Genomic DNA, 25,999 nt, shown 5'->3' on the forward strand with positions numbered 1-25,999 from the left:
TTCACATTTGCGCGCAAAAAGACGCCGGCCGGTCAACTCGTTATGTGTGTTGTTGCACACGAGTATAGGGACCTCCCCCCCCTCCATCCCCCTTTTTACGACTCACGCAATTTGGCGCGACCGGCCAGCGTCTCTGTCGTCGGCATTTTTTGTCGTATATACATGTACGCGCCGTTTGCCTGCCTGCCCCTCGACGTCGTCCTTCATTTTCGATCTTTAAAATCTATCAATCCGGCCGGGCTTACGCACGCATCGTCCTCGAGTCGCATCTTAATTATACAAGTAAGCCAAGAATGTCATCGATTCGATATATACCTTTACATGATAAGTATAATAATGCCAATTCCCTTTGGTGTATACATGCATAGAGCTGATTAAATAGTTGATAGCATATACATGATATACGTGAGATCCTGGGCATATAGTAATGAATCGTGTCCTATTTATTTTATTTATTTTTTTTTTTTTTTCATCGTCAATTTGCAGTGGGTGGAGGAGTCGTTCACGAATTTCGAGAAGAACATAAATTGGAGGAGCTACGTGGTTTGCGACGTTGCGTACAACAACGTGAACAATTGGCTGTGGACGCCGTTCATCGAGCGAGGCCCGGCCAACCGGATGTACATCGAGATCAAGTTCACGGTCCGCGATTGCTCCCTCTTTCCCGGCAACGCCCTCAGTTGCAAAGAGACCTTCAGCCTGCTCTATTACGAATTCGACGCGGCCACCAAGGAACCCCCACCCTGGGAGCCCGACAGCTACAAGCTCATAGGTACGTTTATTTATCATCTCTTCCGTGTCTCGCCACCCGTGCGCTCCTTTTTTTTTGTTGCCCATCAACGATTGTTGTGTCTACACAGGTAGGATAGCGGCTAACGAGGGCCGGTTCAACAGCAACACCGAGGTCATCATAAACACGGAGGTCAAGTCAATCCCGGTGACGAAGAAGGGCGTTTACTTTGCGTTCCGCGACCAGGGCGCGTGCATCTCGCTGCTGGCGATCAAGGTCTACTACATCAGTTGTCCCGAGGTGTCGGTGAACTTTGCCCAGTTCCCGGCCACGCCGACAGGTCGCGAGGTCGCCCTCATCGAGCAAACGATCGGCACGTGCGTGGCCAACGCAGTCGAGATCGATCAGCCCAAGTTCTTGTGCAAGGGAGACGGCAAGTGGTACCTGCCCTCGGGTGGCTGCCACTGCAAGCCCGGCTACCAGGCGGACGTCGACAAACAGGAGTGCAAGGAGTGCCCGATCGGCAAGTACAAGCACGAGGCCGGTGCCCACGGCTGCGAGGTCTGCCCGGCCCACAGCATGGCCCCCGACTACGCGTTCACCGAGTGCAGGTGCGATCCCGGCTACTACAGGTCCGCCAAGGATCCCAAGCGCTACCCCTGCACCAGTGAGTCTCCTTTTTCTCCCTTTCTCTGTTTTTCTTGTTTTACTCCCAATGCAGGTATATGTAACGTGAAATACCGAGCGCCGAAAATCGGCATGAAACAGGACGAGGCTGCAGTTTTTCGCTCTTGCACGAAAACAAAAAAAAAAACAAGAGTGAAAGAGGGAGGGGGGGCATCAGTCGAGTCAATTTAAAGAGTTGCCCGGGAAGTATATAGTTTGAGTAATTACCGATCGTGTGCTTTCTGCTGCAGAACCACCTTCGGCGCCGCAGAACCTTACGGTTAACTTTGTCGACCAGTCGACCGTAATTCTGTCTTGGAACTCCCCGCACGTGCTGGGTGGTCGAGAGGACACGACGTACCGAGTGGTCTGCGATGCCTGCGGTTCGGGAGTCAAGTACATTCCTAGCACCGTAAGCACGAATACATATACATTTTTTTTTTTTTTTTTTAATCTTTTTTGCTCTTTGTGTTGATTTTTTTTTTTTTTTGTTCATTTACTTTACCAAAAAAAACAATACATATCAATGAATCGTGGGGTTGAATTTCTGCTCGCCAGGAGGTCTTCAACGATACGAAGATAACGATCACGGGCCTGAACGCGGTGACGACTTATCGCTTCCAAGTGTTCGCGGAGAACGGGGTCTCGCACTTGGCCGGCAAGTCGGAGTACGTCGACATAACGGTGACCACGGAAGCGAGCGTCCCGAGCCTCGTGAGCAACGTCCGCATCACGAGCGTTAAGAGCACCGAGCTCAGCATCAGCTGGGACGCCCCGACCAACGACGTCGGTGGCGACAGCGATCTCGTCGAGAGATACGAAGGTATTATTTACCAGCTATAATAGCAGTCGTAGGTACATATGTATGGATAACCAGGTGTTGTACCTGACTAATCCAACTGCAAAAGTCATAAGATGGGGAGGGGGGAGGGAAAAAAAGAGTTGTACTTTGTCCATCTGTCTGTAGTTGTGACCGTATAAGTATACAGGGTGCTTTGGGTTTCGAGTTTGGCCGTATAGAGTATAAGTTCGTTGTGTAACTTTGTTTGGAAATCTCTCCTCCAGCGAGGTGTTATCCGCGATACGAGGACGCGACGAACGCCACTGTGATCCAAACTTCGGACCTCTCGGCGGCGTTCAAGGGTCTCAAGCCCATGACGGAGTACGCCGTGCAGGTGCGCGCCAAAACGACCCTCGGGTGGGGCGAGTACACACCTGTTGTCTTCAAAAAGACCCAACACGCCATGGGACTAGGTGAGTCGAATGGCTGGTACGCGCGGATACGCGCTTTTACACTTGAACGTGATGGAACGGATTAAAACCTTGTCCTTGTTTTTTCGCTGCTTATCGTTTCATCGGTGTAGACTACGTCGGGGACGACGACAATATGCAGGTTCGCATAATCGCCGGGGCGATAGTCGCGGTGGTCGTTCTACTGGTTATCATCATCATCATGACTGTCCTCTTCTTGAGAAGGTAATCAACCCGTTGAAACAATAATAATAATAATAATAACAACATCATCCGGTGGACGCATAATTATAATACACCCAAGTTTTCATTCATTAATACCGGTACAATGGTGCCTTTTATAATTTATATAATGCGATTTCGATGCAGCAGGGCCTCGGACGAGTGTAATAAGAAGCAGCCGAGCGACTGTGACACACTGGAATACCGTAATGGAGAAGGTACGTTGAATCTTGCACGCAATTTTCGTAATTATACCTTGATATTATTCAGCATTTTTTTCTTTTTTTTTTTTTTTTTTTTTCATTAGTAATGTAATATTCACTAAACCAACCCCCTGTACCCCCTTGATTACTATTTTATTATTACAGTATATTTATATACATATGATTATTTATACTACTTATTATTATTATTATTACATATTAGTTGTCTCACTTACCCCAAACTTCCCCCACGTGTATTGTATGAACTAATATTGATATCACCATTAAATAGCCCTCTGCAAGCAAGTTGAATATTGAACCCTTTGTAATGAACCCCTCCGATGATATTGTGAGATAGTCTATATACCCTTGTGTTAGATTACAGAGTGATAAGAAAGTAATATCTTTGAAAGTAAATTATATGATCAAAAGAATTGTTGGAATATAAACTTTTGCTTACAAATTTTATTATGAAAAAAAAAAAAAGAAAAAAAAATTATTAACTAATTTGGCCATGCAGCTTGAGTAATAAAATGTCTAACCAAATTCTTTTCGATTCTTTCTTTTCATGTACGAATTCCCTCAACTATCGCACCTGCCTCCACACGAACAAAATCCAATTTAAAAAAAAAAAACTTTTTAAACCCAATGAAACAATGTATGCAATCGCCTGCTACTACCAGGACTAGTTGTGACCTACAGTAAGTCTTTTCCAAACACCTAATTTTAACTTTTCCAAATCAATGTAGATTATACGTAGCTTGCACTCCTTTTTAACTATATAGTGCTGTTACGCCGTAGTTGTAGTTATTGTTTGCACGTATTATGTAAACGTACGACGTACAGTTTGAGTACACTGTTATAACTTGAAAAAAAAAAAAATAATAATAATAATAAAAAATAAACTTATAAAATAAACAATGACTTGTTATGTATACAAATAATTTATTAAATGAAAATTCATGCAGTGAAGCATAAATTATGCATTCGAACTCTGTGTACTTACTGGACGAAACACAATGTGGGTACGAGTACATTGTAGCCACTTTGATATTTGATTTATACCGGTAGTTTATTCATCAAATCACGTATGCATGAATTCATCCTTCATTATTGCCGAAATGCCGCTGACGCTTACAGTATAATTCAAAATATTTACATTACATTTTTTTTTTTTTTTTCACGTAGTCATCGCATACTAGTATACGTACATATACTATATAACAACTCATTCAGCGTTTTAACTCTAGATATTATGATGTTTTAACATGCGTATGATTTTTTTTTTTTTTTTTCTTCAATACTAACAAACTTGTAAAAAAAAGTATCATCGTCTAACATTAAATCATAACGCTTGCGCTCGCCACTCGCAGTTCGCTTTATATTAAAAAAAAAATAATAATAATAAAACAACAACAGCCACCTTGTGTTTTTCTGACTATTATTAATGGTTTTTATTTGTGTTTGAGAGAGAGAGAGAGAAAGCTAAACGAAGCAAAAAAAGCAGCCGGTGTATTTTTATTTTGGTCCTGTTTGTCAATCAGTTCGTTGGTTGTTGTGTTGTTCACAGTGCACTGCAAAATGGACAGTTCGCCCATTGTAACTACCCATTCCAAGAACAAGAACAAGTTTTCGCGTAAGTTTACACATACACACACAATGCTCTCGATTTGCAGTTTTGTTTTTTATTTTCTATTTTTTTTTTGTTTCTCTTCTTTTTCTTCTTCTTTACTCTGAAAGCTTACGGGGGGAAACAATGGACAAATTTGTTTCTGATATTTAATAAAAAATGGTCTTATTTTGCAACGATTACCACGTTTTTTTTATCGTGCAATGTGCTTGCGTCTACGCGTGTATTTGGCTGCCTACGAGTACGAAATAATACACTCACAATTACGTTGTGAGGAAAGCATGCGTATGATCCTCTGCACACAAACACACTGGACTGTTTGTTTTCATGTTGTTATCGTTATCGTTTTTTACAATTGCGTCTTCCAAGCCTTGACCGTATGCTGTTCCTGCATTTTGGCCTTGTTGTTTTTTTTTTCATTTAATATATACATATAAATATTTTTATCATACATGTATAATATTGAAGTAAAACCGACGCGTGTGGATTTTTGTTTCATAGTCGCATGTTTCCGTGAACAAGAATTGTCGTCTTTGTTTTTTTGTCATTTGATTAATCAATTAACGCAGACTCGCTATTATTAACCGAGATCGCCGCGATCAGGCTTCCAATAATGTAAAAGCTTGCTAATTCAGAGCTGAGATGAATCACTAAAATTTGACAATTAAAGCACACAATATACTTACTGGTCACAATGATTTACAGTTCATGTTATTTTTCTTCTATCGATACCAAATTCACCGTTGCAATCCACCAAAGATAAAAACACAGCGCTTTTTCAAAAGCTTATTTTGTCTCAGTGGGTTCACGTACCAAATTTTCCGAAACATGTTTTCAAGGTTCTCGCATTAAAATTTTTGCAAGCGCATGGTCGTTGCATTGTTCAGCATAACAAAAGCACGAAAGGATAAGCAGGTGAAAGAAAAAAAAAATAAATTTCAGTTTTGTAAGAGCTGGGTTTTTTTTCTTCTTATTTTCTGGAGTTTCGTGTGTTCCACTTGCTGAAAATAAAACACGATGCTTAAAAAAAAAAAAAAAAAAAAAAAAAATAATTATAATAATAATAATACTCAAGTATATGAAACGAGCAAAAGAAAGTAAAGAAAGACAATAAGAGGGTATTCTCTTGGAAAAACTCTGGACGGGGATGGGGGTCAGAGAACTGGGTCTTGCACTTCTCGGCGGTAATTGGCCTCTTTTGCTCTTGTCGGAATTTAGGGGAACTGCATAAATACAGCATAAACAAGGCATTAACACGGGGCACTGGAATTCCGGGGCATATAGAGTTTCGCGCATAATGGCATACCCACTGTTTTTGTTTCTCTTTCCTCCATTCTTCTTTTCTTTTTTTTTACCATACACACATTTTAGACGGACAAAAAACGAGGGTGATCGTTGTAACGATAAGAAAGTAAGTAGGTGATCAAGCCAGAGAAAGAAAACTATGTTGTTATTTGAATTTTGTTTTATTTTTATTTTTTTCTTGTCGAAAAAAAACGAGCGGACAAGGGTTGACGAAAAAAAGTAAGAGGTGCACGCGACGACGCGCACTTACTTACCCGCATTATGTACACAAGCGAGTCGAGCGAGCGGCGAGTCGAAAGAAAATTTGATTATTCGACACATCACGTGCTTAACAATATTACATTGGGACGGAAAAAAAAAAAAAAAAAAGAGAAAACAATCGGGATGACTTTGTTGTCACGTGCGCAACGACAATAACACGATATAGTCTACCCGCGTCGGCCGTCGGTTTAACTATAATGAGGTCTGTTTTCGTGACTTTGCAGTGACGACGCCGTTATTCACACCCGCAGTGGGTGTGGCCGCGTCGGCTGGTGGACCCGGAGGCACTGGCGGCGCCGGCGCCAGGAGTTACGTCGACCCCCACACCTACGAGGATCCAAACCAGGCGGTCCGCGAGTTTGCTCGGGAGATCGACGCCGGCTACATCACTATCGAGGCGATAATCGGTAAGTACGGTATATTGTATATATACCCATACGTTAAACCGAGCCAAAGAAGGTAAGAATCAAATAATTGTGTGTGTGTTTTGGGTTAAGGTGGCGGAGAGTTCGGGGACGTGTGCCGGGGCAAGTTGAAGTTACCGCCGGACGGCCGCTCGGAGATCGACGTGGCCATAAAAACACTGAAACCGGGCTCGGCGGAGAAGGCGCGCAACGACTTCCTCACCGAGGCCTCGATAATGGGTCAATTCGAGCACCCGAACGTGATATTCCTCCAAGGGGTCGTGACGAAGAGCAATCCTGTGATGATAATCACCGAGTTCATGGAGAACGGTAGCCTGGATACTTTCCTGCGCGCGAATGACGGCAAGTTCCAGGTGCTCCAGCTGGTCGGTATGCTGCGCGGTATTGCGAGCGGTATGCAGTATCTCGCGGAGATGAATTACGTGCATCGGGATCTCGCGGCGAGGAACGTCCTCGTCAATGCCGCACTCGTCTGCAAGATCGCCGACTTTGGCCTCAGCCGCGAGATCGAGAGCGCGACGGAGGGCGCCTACACGACGAGGGTCAGTTGTTTTCGTTTTTTTTTTTTTTTTTTTTTTTTATTATTTCCCCCGACCCACCCTCTCTGTGCACATGTTAATGTTTCCATCCCGTTGTGTCAACACAGGGAGGTAAGATCCCGGTGCGGTGGACGGCGCCGGAGGCGATAGCTTTCCGCAAGTTCACGAGCGCCTCGGACGTCTGGAGCATGGGCATCGTCTGTTGGGAGGTGATGTCGTACGGCGAGCGGCCGTACTGGAACTGGTCGAACCAGGATGTGATAAAGTCGATAGAAAAGGGCTACAGGCTGCCGGCGCCCATGGATTGTCCCGAGGCGATTTATCAGCTGATGCTCGACTGCTGGCAGAAGGAGCGTACCCATCGGCCGACCTTTGCCAATCTCACACAGACCCTCGACAAGCTCATCAGGAGTCCGGACACTCTCAGGAAAATCGCCCAGAACAGGTACATTAGGCCACCCTGGCTTTCACTCATCTCCACTTGATTATCTTATCACTACTACTATCATCATCATCATTATCATTATTATTATTACAATTATTATATTGTTTCGTGATCATCATTACTATTATCGTCGTATATTATTTTAAGTCTCGTCAGAAATTATGTCACGTATATCAAAAGGCTTTCATTGTCGTGTAATATTACGAAAGTGCTACTACGTATCTTTTATCGTGGTGAACATGTTGTGTAAATTATGCCTCGAGTATTCTCAATGATGTACGATTTTCAATTTTTCGTGAAATTTAAAATAAACATTCAATCGACGCGGCTGTACTTGAACTAATTTTTCCCACTTGCATCATTGAGGAAACTCGCTGCGTTAGCATTAAGAATGATGTCGGTGTAAGCAAAAGTCGCATAAATACCTACATTTAATCGAACGATTTAACGTTCAAATCACTATTGGGATTGATTGGTTAAGAAAACAACAACATACGACGGATAAACCAAAACAAAAAAAAAAAAAAGAGTAGGTCGATCTCCCCATGGTATAATCCTTGTGAGGACGACTTGACCGCCAATCCCGATAGACGCATTGCAAAACATACACATGTATACAAGGACGCACATTGCAATTTGCATCATGCGCATTAAATCGTTCGACCATTATCATTTCAAGTGAATCACACCGCATGCCACGAGAGTCCATAAATTAATTTCTCTCGAAAGCTACATAAACTTTCGAACAAAATGTTGTTGTCGACGAAAATCAAGCCTTTACGCTATCTGTGTTGTGTATTTTTATTTATTTATTTATTTATTTTTTTTTTTTTTTTGTTACGTTACTGGTGCTGTCGTGCATTTGAGCTTTGATGTTGTGTGCTGAATCGCAAACAAATGCAAAATGATAGATTAAAAGGAAAAAAACTGACGATACACGAGATTACGACAAACAAGATCTGTATACGAGTTACATCACGTGTGAGAAAGTTGTGCGAATGTGTTTTCACTGTACAGAGATGTTTAATCACTTGAGATCACGGAAACCTGATTGGCATTACTGGAACTCACCCAAATTCAAGAATAAGCGAAAAAATATAATTTTTTCATGTTAATAACAATTTATATAACATTTTCTTTGATTTTTACTCACAGGTGAAATAATAGGACAAAGTTGTTCACTTTTTTTTATTTTATTTTTTTGTTTTTCTTATTTTATACTCTACTTATATTATTATTATTTTTTTTTATTTATTGACTTTACACCTTTTTTGGTTATTGTAATAATTGCTTTTATTTTTGTTTTCTTTATTTTCGCTGTTGCATTCGCACGTAGAATAAGCAAAATTTGCAAAAAAATTTCAAACTGACACTTGCAGCTTTTGACTTTTGTTTGCCGATAAAACTGACGCAGCAACAGCAAGCAGCAGCAGCAGCTGGGGAGTAAAATTAATTTATGGACGCAAGTCTGATCTCACATTTTCATAAGAAACATTTATTTAAAATTTTTTTTTTTAATTTTTCATGCCGCATTAATTTTTTGAAGTACATGAATGTACACGCGGTGGCTTCACAGAGCTTTTCATCGCTTACACCGCTTAGCATTATTTTTATGAATTTCTCCTGTCCTTTCATCCCTGAAACACAAAACAGTTGTCCTTCTCATCATCCAACAGTAAAAAAATTAAAAAAAAAAAAAAAAAAAAACTAATTATTTATACACACATGACCACATTTCACATAATTATTTCGTTGACTAATAAGTATTAATACGTAATCTCAAGTAACAATAATTAATATTCGATAACTTCACGCAACTAATTTTGATTGTACTGGTAAACACTTTGTTTTTTTTTTTTTTTTCACAAATTAAACTCACGTTAACCCGAAGCGCTTATGACCCCCGTGTACATACTCTCACACATACTTACCCATCCTCATGGAGAAAGAGCATCTTGAAAACGGCACTCGGTACAGAGCCGCAATACGAGATCACAGAGTGCCGTTTTCTCGTACCACGGCCTTTAATTTATTAATTTCTTAAATTTTTTATTTATTTTTATTTTTTTTTCATTTTTATTAAAAGAAAAAAGTTAATTAAATGGAAAAAGGAAGGAAAAAAAAAAAAACGAATTAAAGACGGAGTCCAGCTTTGTTGTAAACACTCGCCTTTCTCTTTTGTTTCTGGGCTAATTCTTTGTGGTTTTGGTTTTGTGGTGTCTTTGGTATCGTACTGGTCGACTACTGCTACCGCTACTACTACTACTACTGCTACTACTACTACTGCTACTACTACTACCGCCTACTACTACCAATACCGCACCAATACCACCACCACCACCACCACCACCATCACCATCACCACCATCACCATGCATTGCACCTGTGGGTTCCGATGGACACATATCAACGATGATGATGATGACGACGACGACGACGACGATGATGATCGTGAATCGTTGAACGGGAGCAGCGTGAGGCCACCCGCCCACAATCCGTACTATGTGACGACGTCGCACGCAGCGGCCGCCGCTGCCGTCCAGGCGAACCTGCCCCACGGCCCAGGGACCGGGGCTCACTCGGGGCACGGCTCTGGCGCCGGAGGCCCGTTCGTTGAAGTAGTGGCCCATCCCCAGGCCCAGTCAGCGCTAGCCGTTCCAGTAATGCCAGCGGGAGCCGGCCGTACCCTACACTATCACACCCACGCGGCCACACACACACTGCCACACCAGCCGCCCCTCACCTACCCGAACTGGGTGCCGTTCACCCACTTTGGCTGACCCTTGTACCGACCCGAGCACCTTGCCGACGAGCCCACCTAATGTTACCCACCGCCGTTCGAGTCTCATCAGCTCGAGCACTGACACCAGGCCCTGATTTTTTTTTTTTTTTTTTTTTTTTTACTCATATTTCCGGTACCTACATCTCGTATGTGTGTATATACTTTGCCGTACTTTTACGGATATATCGCCTCCCCGACGTCGCAACATCACAATACCTGATACCTATATATACCACTACAATGTAATCACTCGCATACTTATAAAAACAGAGGCAACTAACGCATCATCTGTTGTGTGGATAAGCCAATTAATCTCTATTCCTCCGACTCGTTTGATCACACACGGTCATTTATGTAACAATAACATATAGGTGTGTGTGTGTGTGTGTGTAACTCTTGTACAGCCACTGCAGTTTTGTACAGAAGCAACTCATTCGACTGAATATACGTGTATGCATCACCCGCAAATTTTCCTCATCCCCCGATAAAAGACAATCCGACGCGACGCTGCTGCTGTAAAATCAACGCTTTCGCGCGCTCGTTACAAAAACCCACGTGTATTATCATATAGCGCCGCTCCAAGAAGATGGCGAATTCTATTTTTTCAAACGGAGACGTATACATAATATATAAACGATGATAAAAATAAACAAAGAGCCCCTCCCCCCCCCACCTGTAAGTACACCGACTCGACTCTCTCCCATGCCTGAAAAAAAAAAAAAAAATTGCATCCTCGTCCCACTGTAACGCGCAAATTGTACAGTACTTTAAAATGCCGGTGTGCCGCGACTGATCACGCGTGGCCCTCATATACATCACACGTATATTGTATACCTATACGATATTTCATACGAATCCGCGAGGGAGGCGAGCGAGCCCGCATATACGGGATGTTGGTACCTATACATTAAGTTGTCCTGGTGTGGCTCGAGGAGACCCGCTGATGTGGTGCGTTGGGTGAGGTCGTCGTCGAGGACTCGAGTTCGAGTCACGAGCAAATAACTCATGCTCACGTACTGCCGATGAGGAAAAATTAATTACGGAAAACAAAGCGCGTTAAGAATTATGATGATGAAAGAAACAAAATGACAAATCGCAGGGGTTGAAGTATCACGCGCTCACGGCGAGAAGGAAAAAAATGAAGAAGAAAAACCCTTAATCACCCCGTATATATCACCGTGCACGTACTCACACGTAATTAATATTATTATTATTATTAATAGTACATAAATATGTGCGTTGTCGTCGACGCCGCTGCCGTTTTCACGTCTTTATTGTTCATTATATTATATAAATACATATATTATGAAAAGAAAAAAAAAAAAACAAAAAAAAAAAAAATTAATAATAATAATAATAAAGTAAATAAGACGAGCGGTGAATTACACAGAGCCTGTGACTGAGAATAGTATATGTATAATTATACAAAGTATATAAGTATCAATCGAAACATTAAATTAATAAATGTTGACCAGTGTTTTTCACACTTCAGAAAATGTTTAATATTAATGGTGATTGTTGTTGATGCGCGGAAAGAAATTTTATCGCTAAAATTGACGTGTTTGCTATATTGGAAACGCACTTGACTTTTCTTTTTTTAATCAACTTGTTGATTTTCATTTAAATTCCTAACGAACTGCGAATCATAGAATTCAAATGGAGACTGAATAAATATCGACACTGCTGAGACTGAAGTACACAATCGCGTTAACTAATATATACAAAACTCAATTGTACATAAATACGCCGTGAAACAATAAAAATTGTACATATTTTTTTTTATTTGCAGTAAAAGAAGTAATAATAGTAGAGACATTTTTAAACGATCAACTGTATAAGTAACGGGTATGAAAAATACAATTTTTATTTAAGTTTACAAAGGATGTACACATTATTTTACGTAATTTCGCTGATGTTTGAAAAAAAAAGTTTCCGATACATAACGAATCTGTTGAATTAACTCAAAGTATGCGTCGTCGTGATAAACTAATCGACTGATAACTTGTGACACGAAACAGAAAAAGTGCCATGCTAATTTTATAAAAGACTGTACAATATCAAGATAAACACGTTGTACAGCAATTTTCATTAATTTATGTAAAATTTTTCATAACATCAGTGACAGCATAAATGACTGCCATTTATTTTCAAACAAACGCGAGACTTTACGAGTGATTTTATTCAAACTCTTCACGCGTATACATCGTATAATTACTCATAACGATGTAACCTTGCCAGCGGGAAACATCTTTTTTTAAATATAAAAAGAAATTCAAACATGTGTGTTTAGCAAAACAGATAAAATACCAATCAATTGTCAAAATGAAAAAAGACCCGTGATTATTTCTAGAGTTTTGCCATATCACTTTTAAAATGATTTGATAACCCTTGTCACGGCCAGAGGCAATATTTTCCGAAATTTTAGCGCGCAGTAAGGTATTGACAAAAGAAAAGAAAAAAAAAAAAAAAAAAAAAAACTTGAAACGAGCGTACAACTCTTGCAACACTGGGATCCTTTTTTTTCGTATAAGGTACTAGAACTGAAACGAATTGCTATTTCAACAGCAATCTTCGCAATGTTTCAAGTGCTTTTCCAATCTGTCAAAAAACACAGCAATTTCTGATCCATCGAACATCGTATACGTGCGCAACACATGGTTTCCCTCCGCGTGAAAACACAAGTTGACGAAGAAAAGAGAACAAGATATTGCGATGACATTGCTGTAATTGTATACGGTCGATTGGAAAAATTGGAGTCTTGCGCTGCCCTCATTATCTTTTAACATCCTTTTTCCTCTTTTTTTTTTTTTTTTTTTTTTTTTTTTCATCTTATACCCGCCATGCCATGTATTCAAGCGTTTTAGTTTTGTTCTTGGCGAGAGCGAAAATCCCTGCACCCACGATAATCCCAAAGCAATAGTACTTCTTAATTTTTAAACACGCAAACATGACGATGGATACACACGTACCTGCCGAGGACGCTCGGGGCTCGAAATTTTCCAAGTCGACCCTCACGTAGGTAATTTTTTACGAAGACAAAATATGTAGTTTATAGATAATGGATGAGCAAATAAAATTAAACGTTATCGATTACCGTAGAAAAGAATAATGAGTAAAGGAAAAGATAAAAATTTAGTAATAAAAATAAAAAATAAAAAAAAAGTATAAAATTTACGCTATCGACTTAATAAATTAGAGGACGAGAGCCCAACCAACGAATAGCAATATGAATATTATACGTAGAATCTGTAGAGGCAGAGCTTAGGCGAGCTGTACGTCGGCGATTAAAAAACGACGTCTTTACAGTCTTTCAGATATTTCTACCGAATGATGATATTTACGATTATTTAGGCGAGCGAACAAGTGAAAAAGTAATAAAGTAATTGAGAGACAAAGAATTATCATTATTATTATTGCTATTGTCGGCATAATTATACAATGTTATGAATTAATTAAACTTTACGCGATATACATAGTCAACGAGAAATAAGTAGATAATAATATTTATTGACCACAAAATCATTATGGTAAAAGCTGATAATTATTATAACATTGATTAAAGTATCTATGTAACAATACGAATAAACGATTGCTTACGTTGTATTATTTATAACAATTTTATCAGCTTTATATTTTTGCTTCTTTTATGACCGTTGCTGCAATTTTTATTGTAATTTTTGTTGCAAGATTACTTTCACAACGAACTCCATATTATCATTGCCCATGTGTTATTGTAGCATTATGAATATCAACTGCGCCTATCGTTACAATTATTAATATAACAGTTAAATTGTATTTATAGCAATCGCGAGCTTCAATTTCGTAGAATAGTTATATATTACATATTATATATTATATATATTTCCGCTCTTCGAGAGGTACAGATGCGCAGAGCAAATAAAAATGAATTCATTAGCATTCCTTATTTTTGGTTTTTCCTCATTTTGCTTGATTAAATAAATATTTATCAAAGACTGCCTATGTACGTGTATACACGAGCGCTTACTCGAGAAGCAATAAAAGAGAAATTTTCGACCGCACGCACTCGGAGAGGACCTCGGTCTCGTGCGTTGCGATGGAAAAGAAAAAAAATTTCGTTCTCCCATCGAGTGAGAGAGGAAAACAAAAAAACGACGAGCCTCGCAAAATTGACGCGTCCTTGGAGAAATTTTTTTCATTTTTTTTTTATTTTTAGAGCCGTTCGTTTATCAAATGTTGCGAACGTGAGCGCAAACGCTAATGAAAACGAAAAAAAAAAAAAAAAAAAAAAAAAAAAAACATGCCAAACGAGAGGCCATGACTGGACACGTATACACACCACATAAATATACATCGATACAAAAAAATGCACAGCGGCAAAAACAAACACACGCATAAGCTCCGCTACGTGATTACGAGCATAAGAACGAAAAAAATGATACTACATGATTATACAGCGAGAATGCAAGTGAGCGAGAGAGAGAGAAAGTCGCGCGAACGTGTAGGAAAGAGGAAAAAAAAGACCACTCCATTTTACACTAACGAATGCTAACGATTGTCAGAATCAGGGAGAGGGGTGCGCCACCCCCGCCCCCGCCCGCCACCTCGGCTACCAACGTGCATTCGAAGAAAAGGTAAAGAGACCAGAAAAACCATCCGAGTTTTCGGCGCCCTACACCACCACCACCACCACCACCCCCTGTTATGTATACCACTACACGTATAACCGGAAAAGTGTCTCGAGAGGCAAGAGAGAGGAGCGAAACCTGCGAAAAGGGGGTTGAAAAAAACCAAACGGGTGAAAAATTAAAAAAAAAAAAAAACAACAACAAAAAAAAAAGACGAAAGCTCGTCTCAAAGAGAGCTCAAACCTACCACTGCACGGGGTGATTTGCAAAGAAGGGTGGGGGGAGGGGAGAGCTCGAACGGCACGCGATTTGTGAATATTTCAAGCTATTAATTAGCTGGCTCCCTAATTACCTTTCCAATTAGCGATGGGCGCAGAAGCTTCGAAATAAACAAAAAAAAAAAAGCCGCGTCGCGCACTCATTTTCATCGTCTCCCTCTCTCGCCCCTCTGACTTTCATACGAAGCAAGACACTATGCAATTTACAAGTATATATATATATAATAATAATATATACCGCAGTCTCAGCCGGTTATGCGTTCGTCGTGTATGTAACATGTATAACTCTCCATACACAACCACGTAGACGACCAGCGTATTTACAATATGTACAACATAATAATATGAAGTATCGCTCTGCTTGTGTAAATATTTGTATCCGTGTTGCTTTTTTTTTTTTTTTTATTTTATTACTTTTAGTTTTGGCACCATGTATTGTCGCACCTCTGCCTGCTTTTATACATATTCTTGTATAAAATATATATATATATTTACATGTATGTTTATTTATATGCACCAGTTCCATTATAACACATTCTGTAGTATATTACGCAAATACATTGTATCACTCTTAGACTCGTGTGAATGTTTCTTTTACATTTTTTTTTTTTTTTTTAATTTGTAATTATTGTTGTATGATGTATAAAATAAGTACGTAAGTTTGTATCATAGCACAAAGTTTAATTATAAAAACTTCCATGAATAATAGAATGTATATATATACACATACGACGTCGCACGACCTATAAATAATACAAACTTTGCTATAAATGGTACGAATAATCATGAAATACGTGTAATTGTAATGTGTATTATAAAAAAAAAGCGTTTGTGTGTGTATATATACGTATATGCTCGAGGTGTACGTGCTTTACGAGATCTGATGCGCGTGTCCGACAAAACGTAAGTATAAGTAATACACCTCGTGGCTCCCAAAAGTTTACGATGGCCGATAAACCGCTGTTATTGTCATTAGTGAGCAATTTTGTAGCAAAACACGGACGAATAGGCCGTTTCGTGTATAAATATGTGTGTGCCTTGGTAGTCGGCAGTAATGCCACTTCCGTATACGAGTGCCACTTGTAGCGTTAAACTGTAAAACTATAAAAGTGGTACCGCAGCGGAACTACTGCACCATCGACCCCCTACGGCCATATAACTACGTAATACATATATATATATACCTTTACCCTTATACCACTTTACACCATCGATGGATTGTGTTGTATGTGCAGCGAGATGATTGATCCTCGCGAGAGCGAGCGACTTCACTAGGATTCCTCTCCGTCTCTTTATTCGTACAGTGTTTATTATGTATGGTTTTGACGATACGTCGCATATTGAGCTCACGCGAGGATCGATTGCCTCCAAGTTATAGTATATGTCCCCTTCATTCAATTGTATTTATGTAACTCTAGTTTTTATCACTTATTATAATTATACATTATATATATCAATGCATACACTTGTACGTAATTTTTGTAAATACGAATGAATATCTCGATCATCAACATAGTTTAAACACCTGTGAGTGTCCAATCTTTTCATCAAATATTATAAATAAATGAATACACACACGAATCATATTATATATTATAAACTTATTATTATGATTAATGGTATATATATATTATTGTTTCATATTTGAGGATTTGTTGAATAAATCGAATCGAAATGATTGAAACCTCTAAACCCTTGTAGACGTCCAAATTATTTCATTCAGCTCATTATATTCATTGTTTACCCGTAATATCCTCAATAATTATACACATATATAGCAAAGTTGCTTGATAAAGTCCACATTGTGCAAAACACAGCTGTAGCCATTTTTTCATTGAACAATGCAATGAAGCAATGATGGACTTGATTAAAGCATCCCATAGACAAGAATGTGTTTAACGAGTTCAACCAAATGTTTTAGTAATACATTATTTCGAGCCCTTGTAAATATCACACCTGAATCATCAAAGATCTTCCTTTACTATTGCAAATCACGAATTTTTAATTTTAGAACGATTGAACCCTATAGAGTACCACACAAATAGTGCAACCCATACCAACTTTAGATCGTAAAACAAATGAAATAAAGCCACCAGCCCCTGAAAAATCAATGGAACGATACTTGTTTTTGAGTAAAAATATTTGCAAAAAAAGAAAAAAAAGTAAAGAATTCGAGACGTAAATGATGAAAAATGAAAAGGGGGCTGAGTGGGCTTGCGGGAGAGATCGTGTAGCAAATAGAGGGGGAAAATTGGTTATCCATGAATGAAAGCTAAGTAATGTTTGCTTTGATGTCGGCTACAGGAGCACGAACCCCCTGGCGCCGGACGCGATCGACCTGACCCAGCTGAGCTCGGTGGGCGAGTGGTTGGCCTCGATCAAGATGTCGCGCTACGCCGAGAGCTTCGAGCGCGCGGGCGTCACGACGCTGGAGGCCGCAGCGCGGGTCACCGTCCAGGAATTGACGGCCCTCGGGATAACCCTCGTCGGCCACCAGAAGAAGATCATGAACAGCGTGCAGGCGCTCAGGGCCCAGATGTCCGCCACGTCGCAGGGCTTCCTCGTCTAGCCCGCGCTGCCTCGGCGCTACGAGGAGATCGAGCTCTTACTCACCCGCTGACTAGCGCCGAACGACCCCCAGAGGGTCTACGCGGTCATAGAGGACTACTACTACCGCCGCGAACACTTGGACCAACAACAACAACAACACCACCACCACCACCAGCAGCACAGAGGCATCCACGTCGACGACGACGAGGACGACGACGAGGACGATCGTGGCCGGATGATGATCGACGAGATCATCGAGGACGACGACGACGACATGCTGGTGGCAGCAGAACAGCAGCAGGTTATGTTCGACACCGGTAGTCGGGAGTTCGATGGCTTTGACTTTGACGACGGCTGCGTTATCACGACTGCCGGGCTGCCCGTAACGGCTGCCGTTTACAGGCGCAAGTGTTACTCCCCCGACTTTGACACTAACACGATAAGTCGGCTCTAAATCGTGAGACGAAAACCCGGCAACGGACGATTCGGTGTTCCCTGTGCGGGAGTTTTCGCGAGTTCTCGCCATTGATCGTGTCCATATATTTATGATCTGCGACGTGTGGAAAAGAAACTGCTTTTTTTATTCTAAATATATATATATACATTGTTACTTGTAACATGTGCTTGAGAGTATAACCGAGGGGCTGTGTGACCTTATATGAAATACGTTTAAACAGAGCCGATATGGCAGTAAAGAGAATACCGATGACGCGTGTGTGATTCTTTTCCGAATGCTTGAAAATCCTTTGTTTTTTTTTTCTTTTTTTTTTTTTTTTACGTGAAACGAGACGCGACGAGCGCACGGAGAGTCGCCACGTGATTCGGGAAAATTAGTTCGGCACCAGCCGATGGCCTATATACTATTGTGTGTGCGCGTGTGTACATAATTTTTGTCCTTTTTTTAAAGATTTTTTATTTATTTTTTTATTACCGTACGTGAGTGAGCACATTTTAAGCTGCCGTGTTCATCACTCGACTGCCATATATTGAAAGTACGAACACACTGCCTGTTGCCCTGCATCATACGTATCGTATACATATTTATATACATATACATGCATTTTTTACTTAAGTTTTCTAACTAATGTACTTAATACAATGAAACGGCCTATTGAGCAATGTTTTGAGATTCGAACGTTTTACATTTTGATGGGAGCTTGCCAAAGATGATGGTAATTTTTTTTTTTCATACGAATCATCCGTGTCGCTTACTCTATACGTGCGCTCGTCCCATGAGGGATCGAGTGATTTGGATGCGTGCTAAAAAATCTTTCTTTTTTTTTTTTTAATTTTTTTATACAAATCATAGATGTATATGTACAATACAATAAATATTTATATATTATCTTCGTTTATCGAGTGTGCTTGTCTGTATCCGCGTGTAATAATTATAAAAGGGTGAACACGAAAAATTTTCGATTTACAAAGGATACAATTCTTGCCTTTAGCGTTATCTAGATACGTATACACATAATAGATGAATTAACATGTACGTATATATGTATGTACGAATATAGAGTAATAAAAAAAAATATATAAATATAAATTTACGTGTACATACGTATGCACCTACGTGAGTGCGTTTGTGTGCGTGGTCTGTGTGTAGGTACCTGTCACTTATATCAAAATGGAGAAACGTGCCAATGCAAGAGTAAGAGAGAGAGAGAAAAAGAAAAAGAAAGGAAAAGAGACAGACTCGAGTGAGTGAATGTTGAGAGAGAGAGAGAGAGTGCATTCAAGAGGTGGAGGCAAGGGGATGAACGTGACGCCACGAGATAGCAAGAATGAGAGAGTGTCTGTTCGGTGAGTGCATTTTCAGAAGCGGTCCCCGTCGCTTCGTGCTTATTATTGTACATTGCGCCGATCTTTCTACCGTATACACATTTTATATTTGTGTGAGTAATAAAAAAAAAAAAAATAGAAGAGAGAGAGAGAGAGAGACGTGTATCAAATCATTTCGAAGGAAAAAAAAAAAAAAAATTGTCAGACCTTTCTTTCCAAGCGACTATACATTATATACTACATCGATTAAGAATATGTACATATTATGCACTGCACGAATCGTTTTTTTTTTTTTTTGTTTTTTTTTTTTTCCATCATACGCTAGTGAAATTTTACGAGTAATTGATGTTAAGGGTACTTTTAGTTATATCGAAAATTATAAAACTCGTGAGCTTGAAAAGAAAAAAAGAAAAAAATTGTAAATATGCATATATGATTAATCAATAATTATTTATTTTAAGGTGATTGTACTTTGATATTTGAGATATATAGATACGTATTTATTTAGCGAAATCTTGTTAGGTCCATGTTATTTGCGGCGGGACGTGTATCGACGAGAACTTGAAACGCGAAATCGAAAGTTCTTGGAGAGGAAAACCTGACAATTTCGAATTAAAAAATGCAAAAAGGCGATAACGTATTAACCGATCGTTTTGACGTAAGGAAGTAAAATAATAATAATATTGTTAACAATAATGATAATTAATAGTAAAAGTAATAAAAAAAAAACGTTCTGTATCGCGTTCCTCGGTATCATGAACATATCAATAACATGAACTCGGTGAGCGAACGCGAGCGAGCAACAAACAAACGAAAGGTTATACGCCGCGCGGCTCTGACAAAAAAAAAAAGGTCCAAGTAAGAAGGAAAAAAAGCCTCTTGAGCGTCAAAGCAGAAACTGTTTGAAAGTGCGCCAACACATCGAAAATTTCAGTCTCTGCGTGCAGCTGTAGCAGCACACACAAATACAGACCAAGTCTTAAAGTTAAGACGAATCTACGTCCATTCCACTTAAGATTAAGTCGAGAGATGTAATGATTGAAATACGAGCCTATTAGAATCGGAAAAAAAATAGTAAACGAGAATAAATTAGCTCGGGATTACTTCGATGTCCCCTCGAAGTGTTCCCTTATATCGTTGCACATATACAGAGAAAGAAAGATGCCCAAATGAATAATAATATAATTAGTCTAGCGCACCGTCGCCAGACTATCGAATCACAACAAAGTATTTTATAATGCTTTTTGATCAATTTTTTTTTTTTTTTTTTTTTTTACTATATGAATTATATAAATATATATGAATATAAATAAAATAAAAAAGTCTGTCCGAACCATAAATGAAGGCGAGCGGGTCTGTCACGCGCCTCGTGAAAGTGTTTATATTCCGAGAGCTTTCAAAGACATTGTAAACTAGTAATCGAAAAGAAAGACTAACGAAAAATATTAAATGAACGGCTCTATATTTTGTGTCACACACGTCTTTGTGCTTTTCTTTTTTAATGAAGGAATGCGAGGAGCGCCGACCGATTGCTCAGAACCGGGTTAGCAATGACTCGAACGCGCGTCGGTGTATTTGCGAGGCCTCTCTTACCGTGGGAGGAATTCAAGTGCGATGAAACAAATAAATAAATAAATAAAAAAGTAATGATAATTAAACGGGATTCGAAGACGCGATTAATTAATCGAAGCAAATAAAAGTAATAATTATAAATAAAGAGAAAAAAAAAAATGGAAGATGGGAAACGGCGGCGATTATTAGAAGCAATAAGTGGATACACGCAAATGCAGATTTTTATATAGAGATGTTAAAAAATTTCAGATGATATTAATTATCGAATAGTGCTATCTTCCTAAATGTTCGTATTACAAGTTAAACAATATTTGAGACGGAGTAACGGGGAAAAAAAAAATAATAATAATAAATACATAAAAGTAATAGGAAAAAACAAAAAATTACACCGCCAAAACTGGCGCACGGAGTTCTAATCGAAATCATGGGCACACACATTTGTACTTGAATGATTAACAATTTACGAGGAGTGGTTATGATAAAAGTGGATCCGTGCACGCAATTGAGCAAACATAAATATGATATTTATTTAATTGTGATTCGTGTGTGTTGGAGCTTTCGAGTGGAACGCCGGGAAAGGATTTTTTTCAGATATTTTTGTGCCGTGACTGTCTTGTGTTTAAAAAGACAAGCGTGCGAGTGCGATCAGTACTTTCGAAATGAAGAATCAAATTATCCGTTAAGTATATTGAAAAATCCCAGGTCTTCCTCTTTTTTTCCCTCTGTACGTAGATTAAGTCCAACTAAACGAAAAAATCATTCGAAACTCGCCGTCGTACTCGCAGTCACGCGAAAAATAAAAATAAAAAAAATTAATAAATCAGACAAACATACACGTATTTTGGTTACCTCGTTTACAAGTAAGAATGAAGAGCGGAAAGTGAAATATCAATCGAGTTAAAAATTTAATAGAGAGAAAAACAATAGATGAATGTAGAAAGCGAAGAAAAAATAATCAAAATTTCATGTATGGGGCCGCGTGATTGTCCTTGTCTGGGAAATCGACGTGGTGTCGTTTAATGCCCCCTCGTTCCTTTCACTTGTTTTTCCACAACTATTGGTGTTGCTTCTGTAATTACTACTCATTAAAAAATAAAAAACAAATAACAACGATAAACGAAAAAAGTCATTTATTGTTTAACGATTTGGTCAAATTGAATAAACCATTGTTGAGTACGAAATTTTTTCTATTTGTTAGCGTGAAAGAAATTGATTTTTTAATTCCATCGAGAGTTTCAAGTTGTCTAAAAAAAAAAATGTATTAATTTACACAAGTGCAAACAATTAATAAAATTAAAGAAACAGCAGTGAGAAATAATAGAAAAAATAATGAAACGTAAACGTCGAATCGATAAGCAATTCATAGATGATTATGATAGTTAAGAGTTACTTACGGGCGTCGCATATTTGCGTTGCTTTAATTTTGATTCAATAATTATTTATTTAACTTGAAAACAAGAAATAAACAAGTGAAAAAGAAAAAAAAAAAATTGAGCAAGAAATCTTTGCTAAAGTACCTGCAATAAACCATCAAGCAAAACAGGTACCGTCCCACGTACGCTTTCACGCATGATAAATGACATTTTTATACCCTCACCTGGACAGAGTTATGATTATTCTTTGTTCAATATTTCTATTTATTATACGTTAAATATTATCACCCAATATACATACACTCAAACCAGAAATCAAACACACGTACACGTGAAAAAAATATTACGAGGAGTACAACACAACACCTCCGTGCGTCTACAATTTTTTGTATAAAGAACAAAGAAAAAAAAAAAAAAAGATTAAAATGAATACGAACGAATAAAAATACATAGTAAAATAACAGAGCGCAAAATAGAATCTGTCGACAAATTTTTGGGATGAATCTAAACATTTTTCCTATGGTGTTGTCATGACGATGTTGAATGTACATAAGATATAATAAATAACATACCTTATATGATGTAAAGTATATTATTCTTCATTGTTTTACTTTCATCCTTCTGTTCACAGTATCCCTGTCCCAACACCTATAATATTTTTTCATGATTGATTTCAACGATTAAAAGCATAAAATTTCATTTTATAAAAGTTAATAAACGCACAAAAATATTGTACAATTGTTGCATGTGACTTGACTTGATGTTAAAATTAAAAGCCGAACGAACAGCCTCAGTGAAGAGTTTGAGTTGTGCTTTTCTTCGTCACCTGAAACAAAAAAACGTCAGTAGGGTCTCGGAGCGATAACTGCGATAAGCGATAAGAAAAATCGCACGCTAGATGGCGTTGATTGAAATACATACAAGAGCGAATAGGCTACCGACGAAGCCCGATCACGCAACAAATATACTTAATGATATAATAATATTATATCATTATATTTGTTGCTGTTTATTGTCGTCTGCTGTTTTGACTGGCCAGATTACCGCAGATTACGGAACAGAGAGCGCCAGTAAATTCAAGGTAGTTGACTTACCGACCTAACGATAACGTAGAGCACAATCCAAAATTACTTATTGCTGGTAACGATTGCGGAAGACACCCTATAGATGTGACCACAGCCTGAAGGAGCGCTAGTAGTGTTTTCTCAATTTTTTTTGTTCTACGGTTCCAGTCACCACTAACACTAACGCCGTGCTGTCATCTACTATGCATCGGTGTATGTGCATACATACCTGCAACAGCCTGCAAATCTGCAGCCATCGAAACCTGCAGGTCGAAACTGACTATCGAGTGCCGTGCCAGAGAAATATAAGACCCTTTTGCAAACTAACGCTATATAAGTACTATATATTTTAGTGCTAATAAATATTTATTTCACTTTCATCACAATGATGCTTCACAAAGTCAACGCTCTCAGAGTGTGTCGATTATGTGGAAAAGAAAAACAATTGGGTACTGATCTCTTTGAGGACAAAATAAAGGGTTCAGTGATTATATCAATAATCAACAAATATTTTGCAAAAGATGTGAGTTTACTTAATAAAAACACAACAAAAAATATTTTAACAACAAATCAATATTTCATCAGTTGTCAAAATTATATTTTTACCTTGTTTCAGATAATAAATATTTCCATTGCAGATGCTTTTTCCAAGTATGTTTGCAACGATTGTGAGCAAAAAATCTGTGTTTTTGATGAATTTTGTTTGATGGTGGCTAATGTACAAAAGCAACTTGCTGCACCAACCCTAGATATTAACTTTGCTGAGGTAAAGCTTATTTATTTAAATTTTAAAGTTTACTTCTTAATTTCACCAAGAAAAAAATTATGTTTACTATAAAATCTTTAACGGTAATAACTTATTTATAGATTTAAATTTTAATTTACGTGTCAGTTTCACTGTGACTAAAGTCGATGTAATGAATATATTCAACTGTATAAGCTGTATCTCTGAATCCAGGAAATATTTTTTGTCGTTGCTTTTTTACAAAAATGTTTATTCAAATCTGTTGCGTGAAAACTCGCAATCTCATCGTATGAATCCATATGATGAAAAAATCGTGCACTTTATATCAGATTTTGAAATAATCCATTAAAAATGATTACAAACTTTTACAGGACATGCTGTGTCACTTGAAAGACACAAGCTTAACCGAAAAACCTGATCAACAACAAATAGATATGTTGAAAAAAAGAAAGCAAATGTGTCACATTTGCGGAAAAAGTTTCAGGTGTCTGGCCCACTTGAATAGGCACAAACTTATTCACACAGGACAAAGGCCTTACATTTGTGATGTAAGTGCAGTATCCTTTCTTCATCAACTTGATTATTCTATTGTCAAATTCCGTTTAAAGGCTGTCATATCAGTGCCCACGAATAACACTAAGACAAAATTCGTTCCATAGGTTTGCAACATGTCCTTCAATCAGCACGAAGTTATGACAAAGCACAAACAAATTCACGAGGGGAAAAAATCGTTTCAATGTGCCAACTGCCATCAATCGTTTCGCTACAAAGTTTCTCTGAAGTCCCACGTAATGAATTATCATTCTGGTAACAATCAAGCCGTCATTGGCAACGATTTGATAAGCATACAGGATCATTCACTACAGTGCATGGAGTGTGGAAAACAGTTTGCCACGAGATACAAGTTACAAAGGCACATGAGATGCCATACCGGCGAAAAGCCGTTCAGATGCAACTATTGCGATCGCTCATTTTCGCAGACCGGCAATCTAAAACTGCACCAGATCAAATACCACCAAATTCCATGTCCCATTATTCCCGATACTCAAGAACCACTGCAGCAGCAACATACGATCGATCAGACGACAGATTGCAGTGTAGCCAATGCGATGAGCACCTTCCAGCCAATCTTCCTTACCGAGACCGAGATTCAGGACACCATCAACGAGACCATTAATTCAACGGCCACTTCGAGTTCTTCGTATCTCAACAAATCTTACGACAATCAACTTTACATCGACGACGAGATCGAGAGGATGCTAGAGCAGCAGAAATATACCACTTCGACCCAGGAAAAAATCTCGTTTTGTTTAAAACAGCCAGAAACTCCGGAACTGCTACATAGCTTGCTCTATGGTGATTAAAAAATTTAACATTAGTTTTTTTGGTGTTGAATGTTCATTAAATGAACTCGTATATTGAATGCATATGCATACTTGTAACTTTCGTACTTGAATTTAAAAAACGTATTATATCTAGATCCACTATAACTAACCACAATTGTTGTCTATTTATTTAGCGAGTGTTTAATAAAAGTGAAGAGAAATAACCATTTTTAAATATGACATA

The 25,999-nt window shown here is 38.6% G+C and overlaps 2 protein-coding genes across 2 annotated transcripts in view; both read left to right on the forward strand.

The window, feature by feature from the left end:
* Positions 1-17,932, forward strand: part of Eph (Eph receptor tyrosine kinase) — a 115,598-nt gene extending 97,666 nt beyond the window's left edge. The window contains exons 3-14 of the mRNA XM_089593058.1: positions 487-772; positions 861-1,397; positions 1,648-1,808; positions 1,955-2,219; positions 2,462-2,650; positions 2,761-2,872; positions 3,017-3,087; positions 3,756-3,773; positions 6,493-6,675; positions 6,766-7,235; positions 7,340-7,677; positions 17,649-17,932. Of these exons, the coding sequence (XP_089449184.1) occupies positions 487-772; positions 861-1,397; positions 1,648-1,808; positions 1,955-2,219; positions 2,462-2,650; positions 2,761-2,872; positions 3,017-3,087; positions 3,756-3,773; positions 6,493-6,675; positions 6,766-7,235; positions 7,340-7,677; positions 17,649-17,913 (2,895 nt within the window). The 3' untranslated portion in view covers positions 17,914-17,932. The remainder of the gene's footprint in view (positions 1-486; positions 773-860; positions 1,398-1,647; positions 1,809-1,954; positions 2,220-2,461; positions 2,651-2,760; positions 2,873-3,016; positions 3,088-3,755; positions 3,774-6,492; positions 6,676-6,765; positions 7,236-7,339; positions 7,678-17,648) is intronic.
* Positions 17,933-23,882: 5,950 nt separating this feature from the next.
* LOC106644774 (uncharacterized) lies at positions 23,883-25,983 on the forward strand. The gene is made up of 4 exons (XM_014360444.2): positions 23,883-24,208; positions 24,302-24,451; positions 24,802-24,978; positions 25,090-25,983. Exons 1-4 carry the CDS (start codon positions 24,071-24,073, stop codon positions 25,792-25,794), a joined length of 1,170 nt encoding a protein of 389 aa, XP_014215930.2. The 5' UTR covers positions 23,883-24,070; the 3' UTR covers positions 25,795-25,983.
* The last annotated feature ends 16 nt before the right edge of the window (positions 25,984-25,999 follow it).

This window comes from Copidosoma floridanum, unplaced genomic scaffold (assembly GCF_036245765.1).
Source record: "Copidosoma floridanum isolate Cflo_tuat_1 unplaced genomic scaffold, Cflo_Japanese_pri ptg000019l, whole genome shotgun sequence".
Taxonomy (NCBI): Eukaryota; Metazoa; Arthropoda; class Insecta; order Hymenoptera; family Encyrtidae; genus Copidosoma; species Copidosoma floridanum.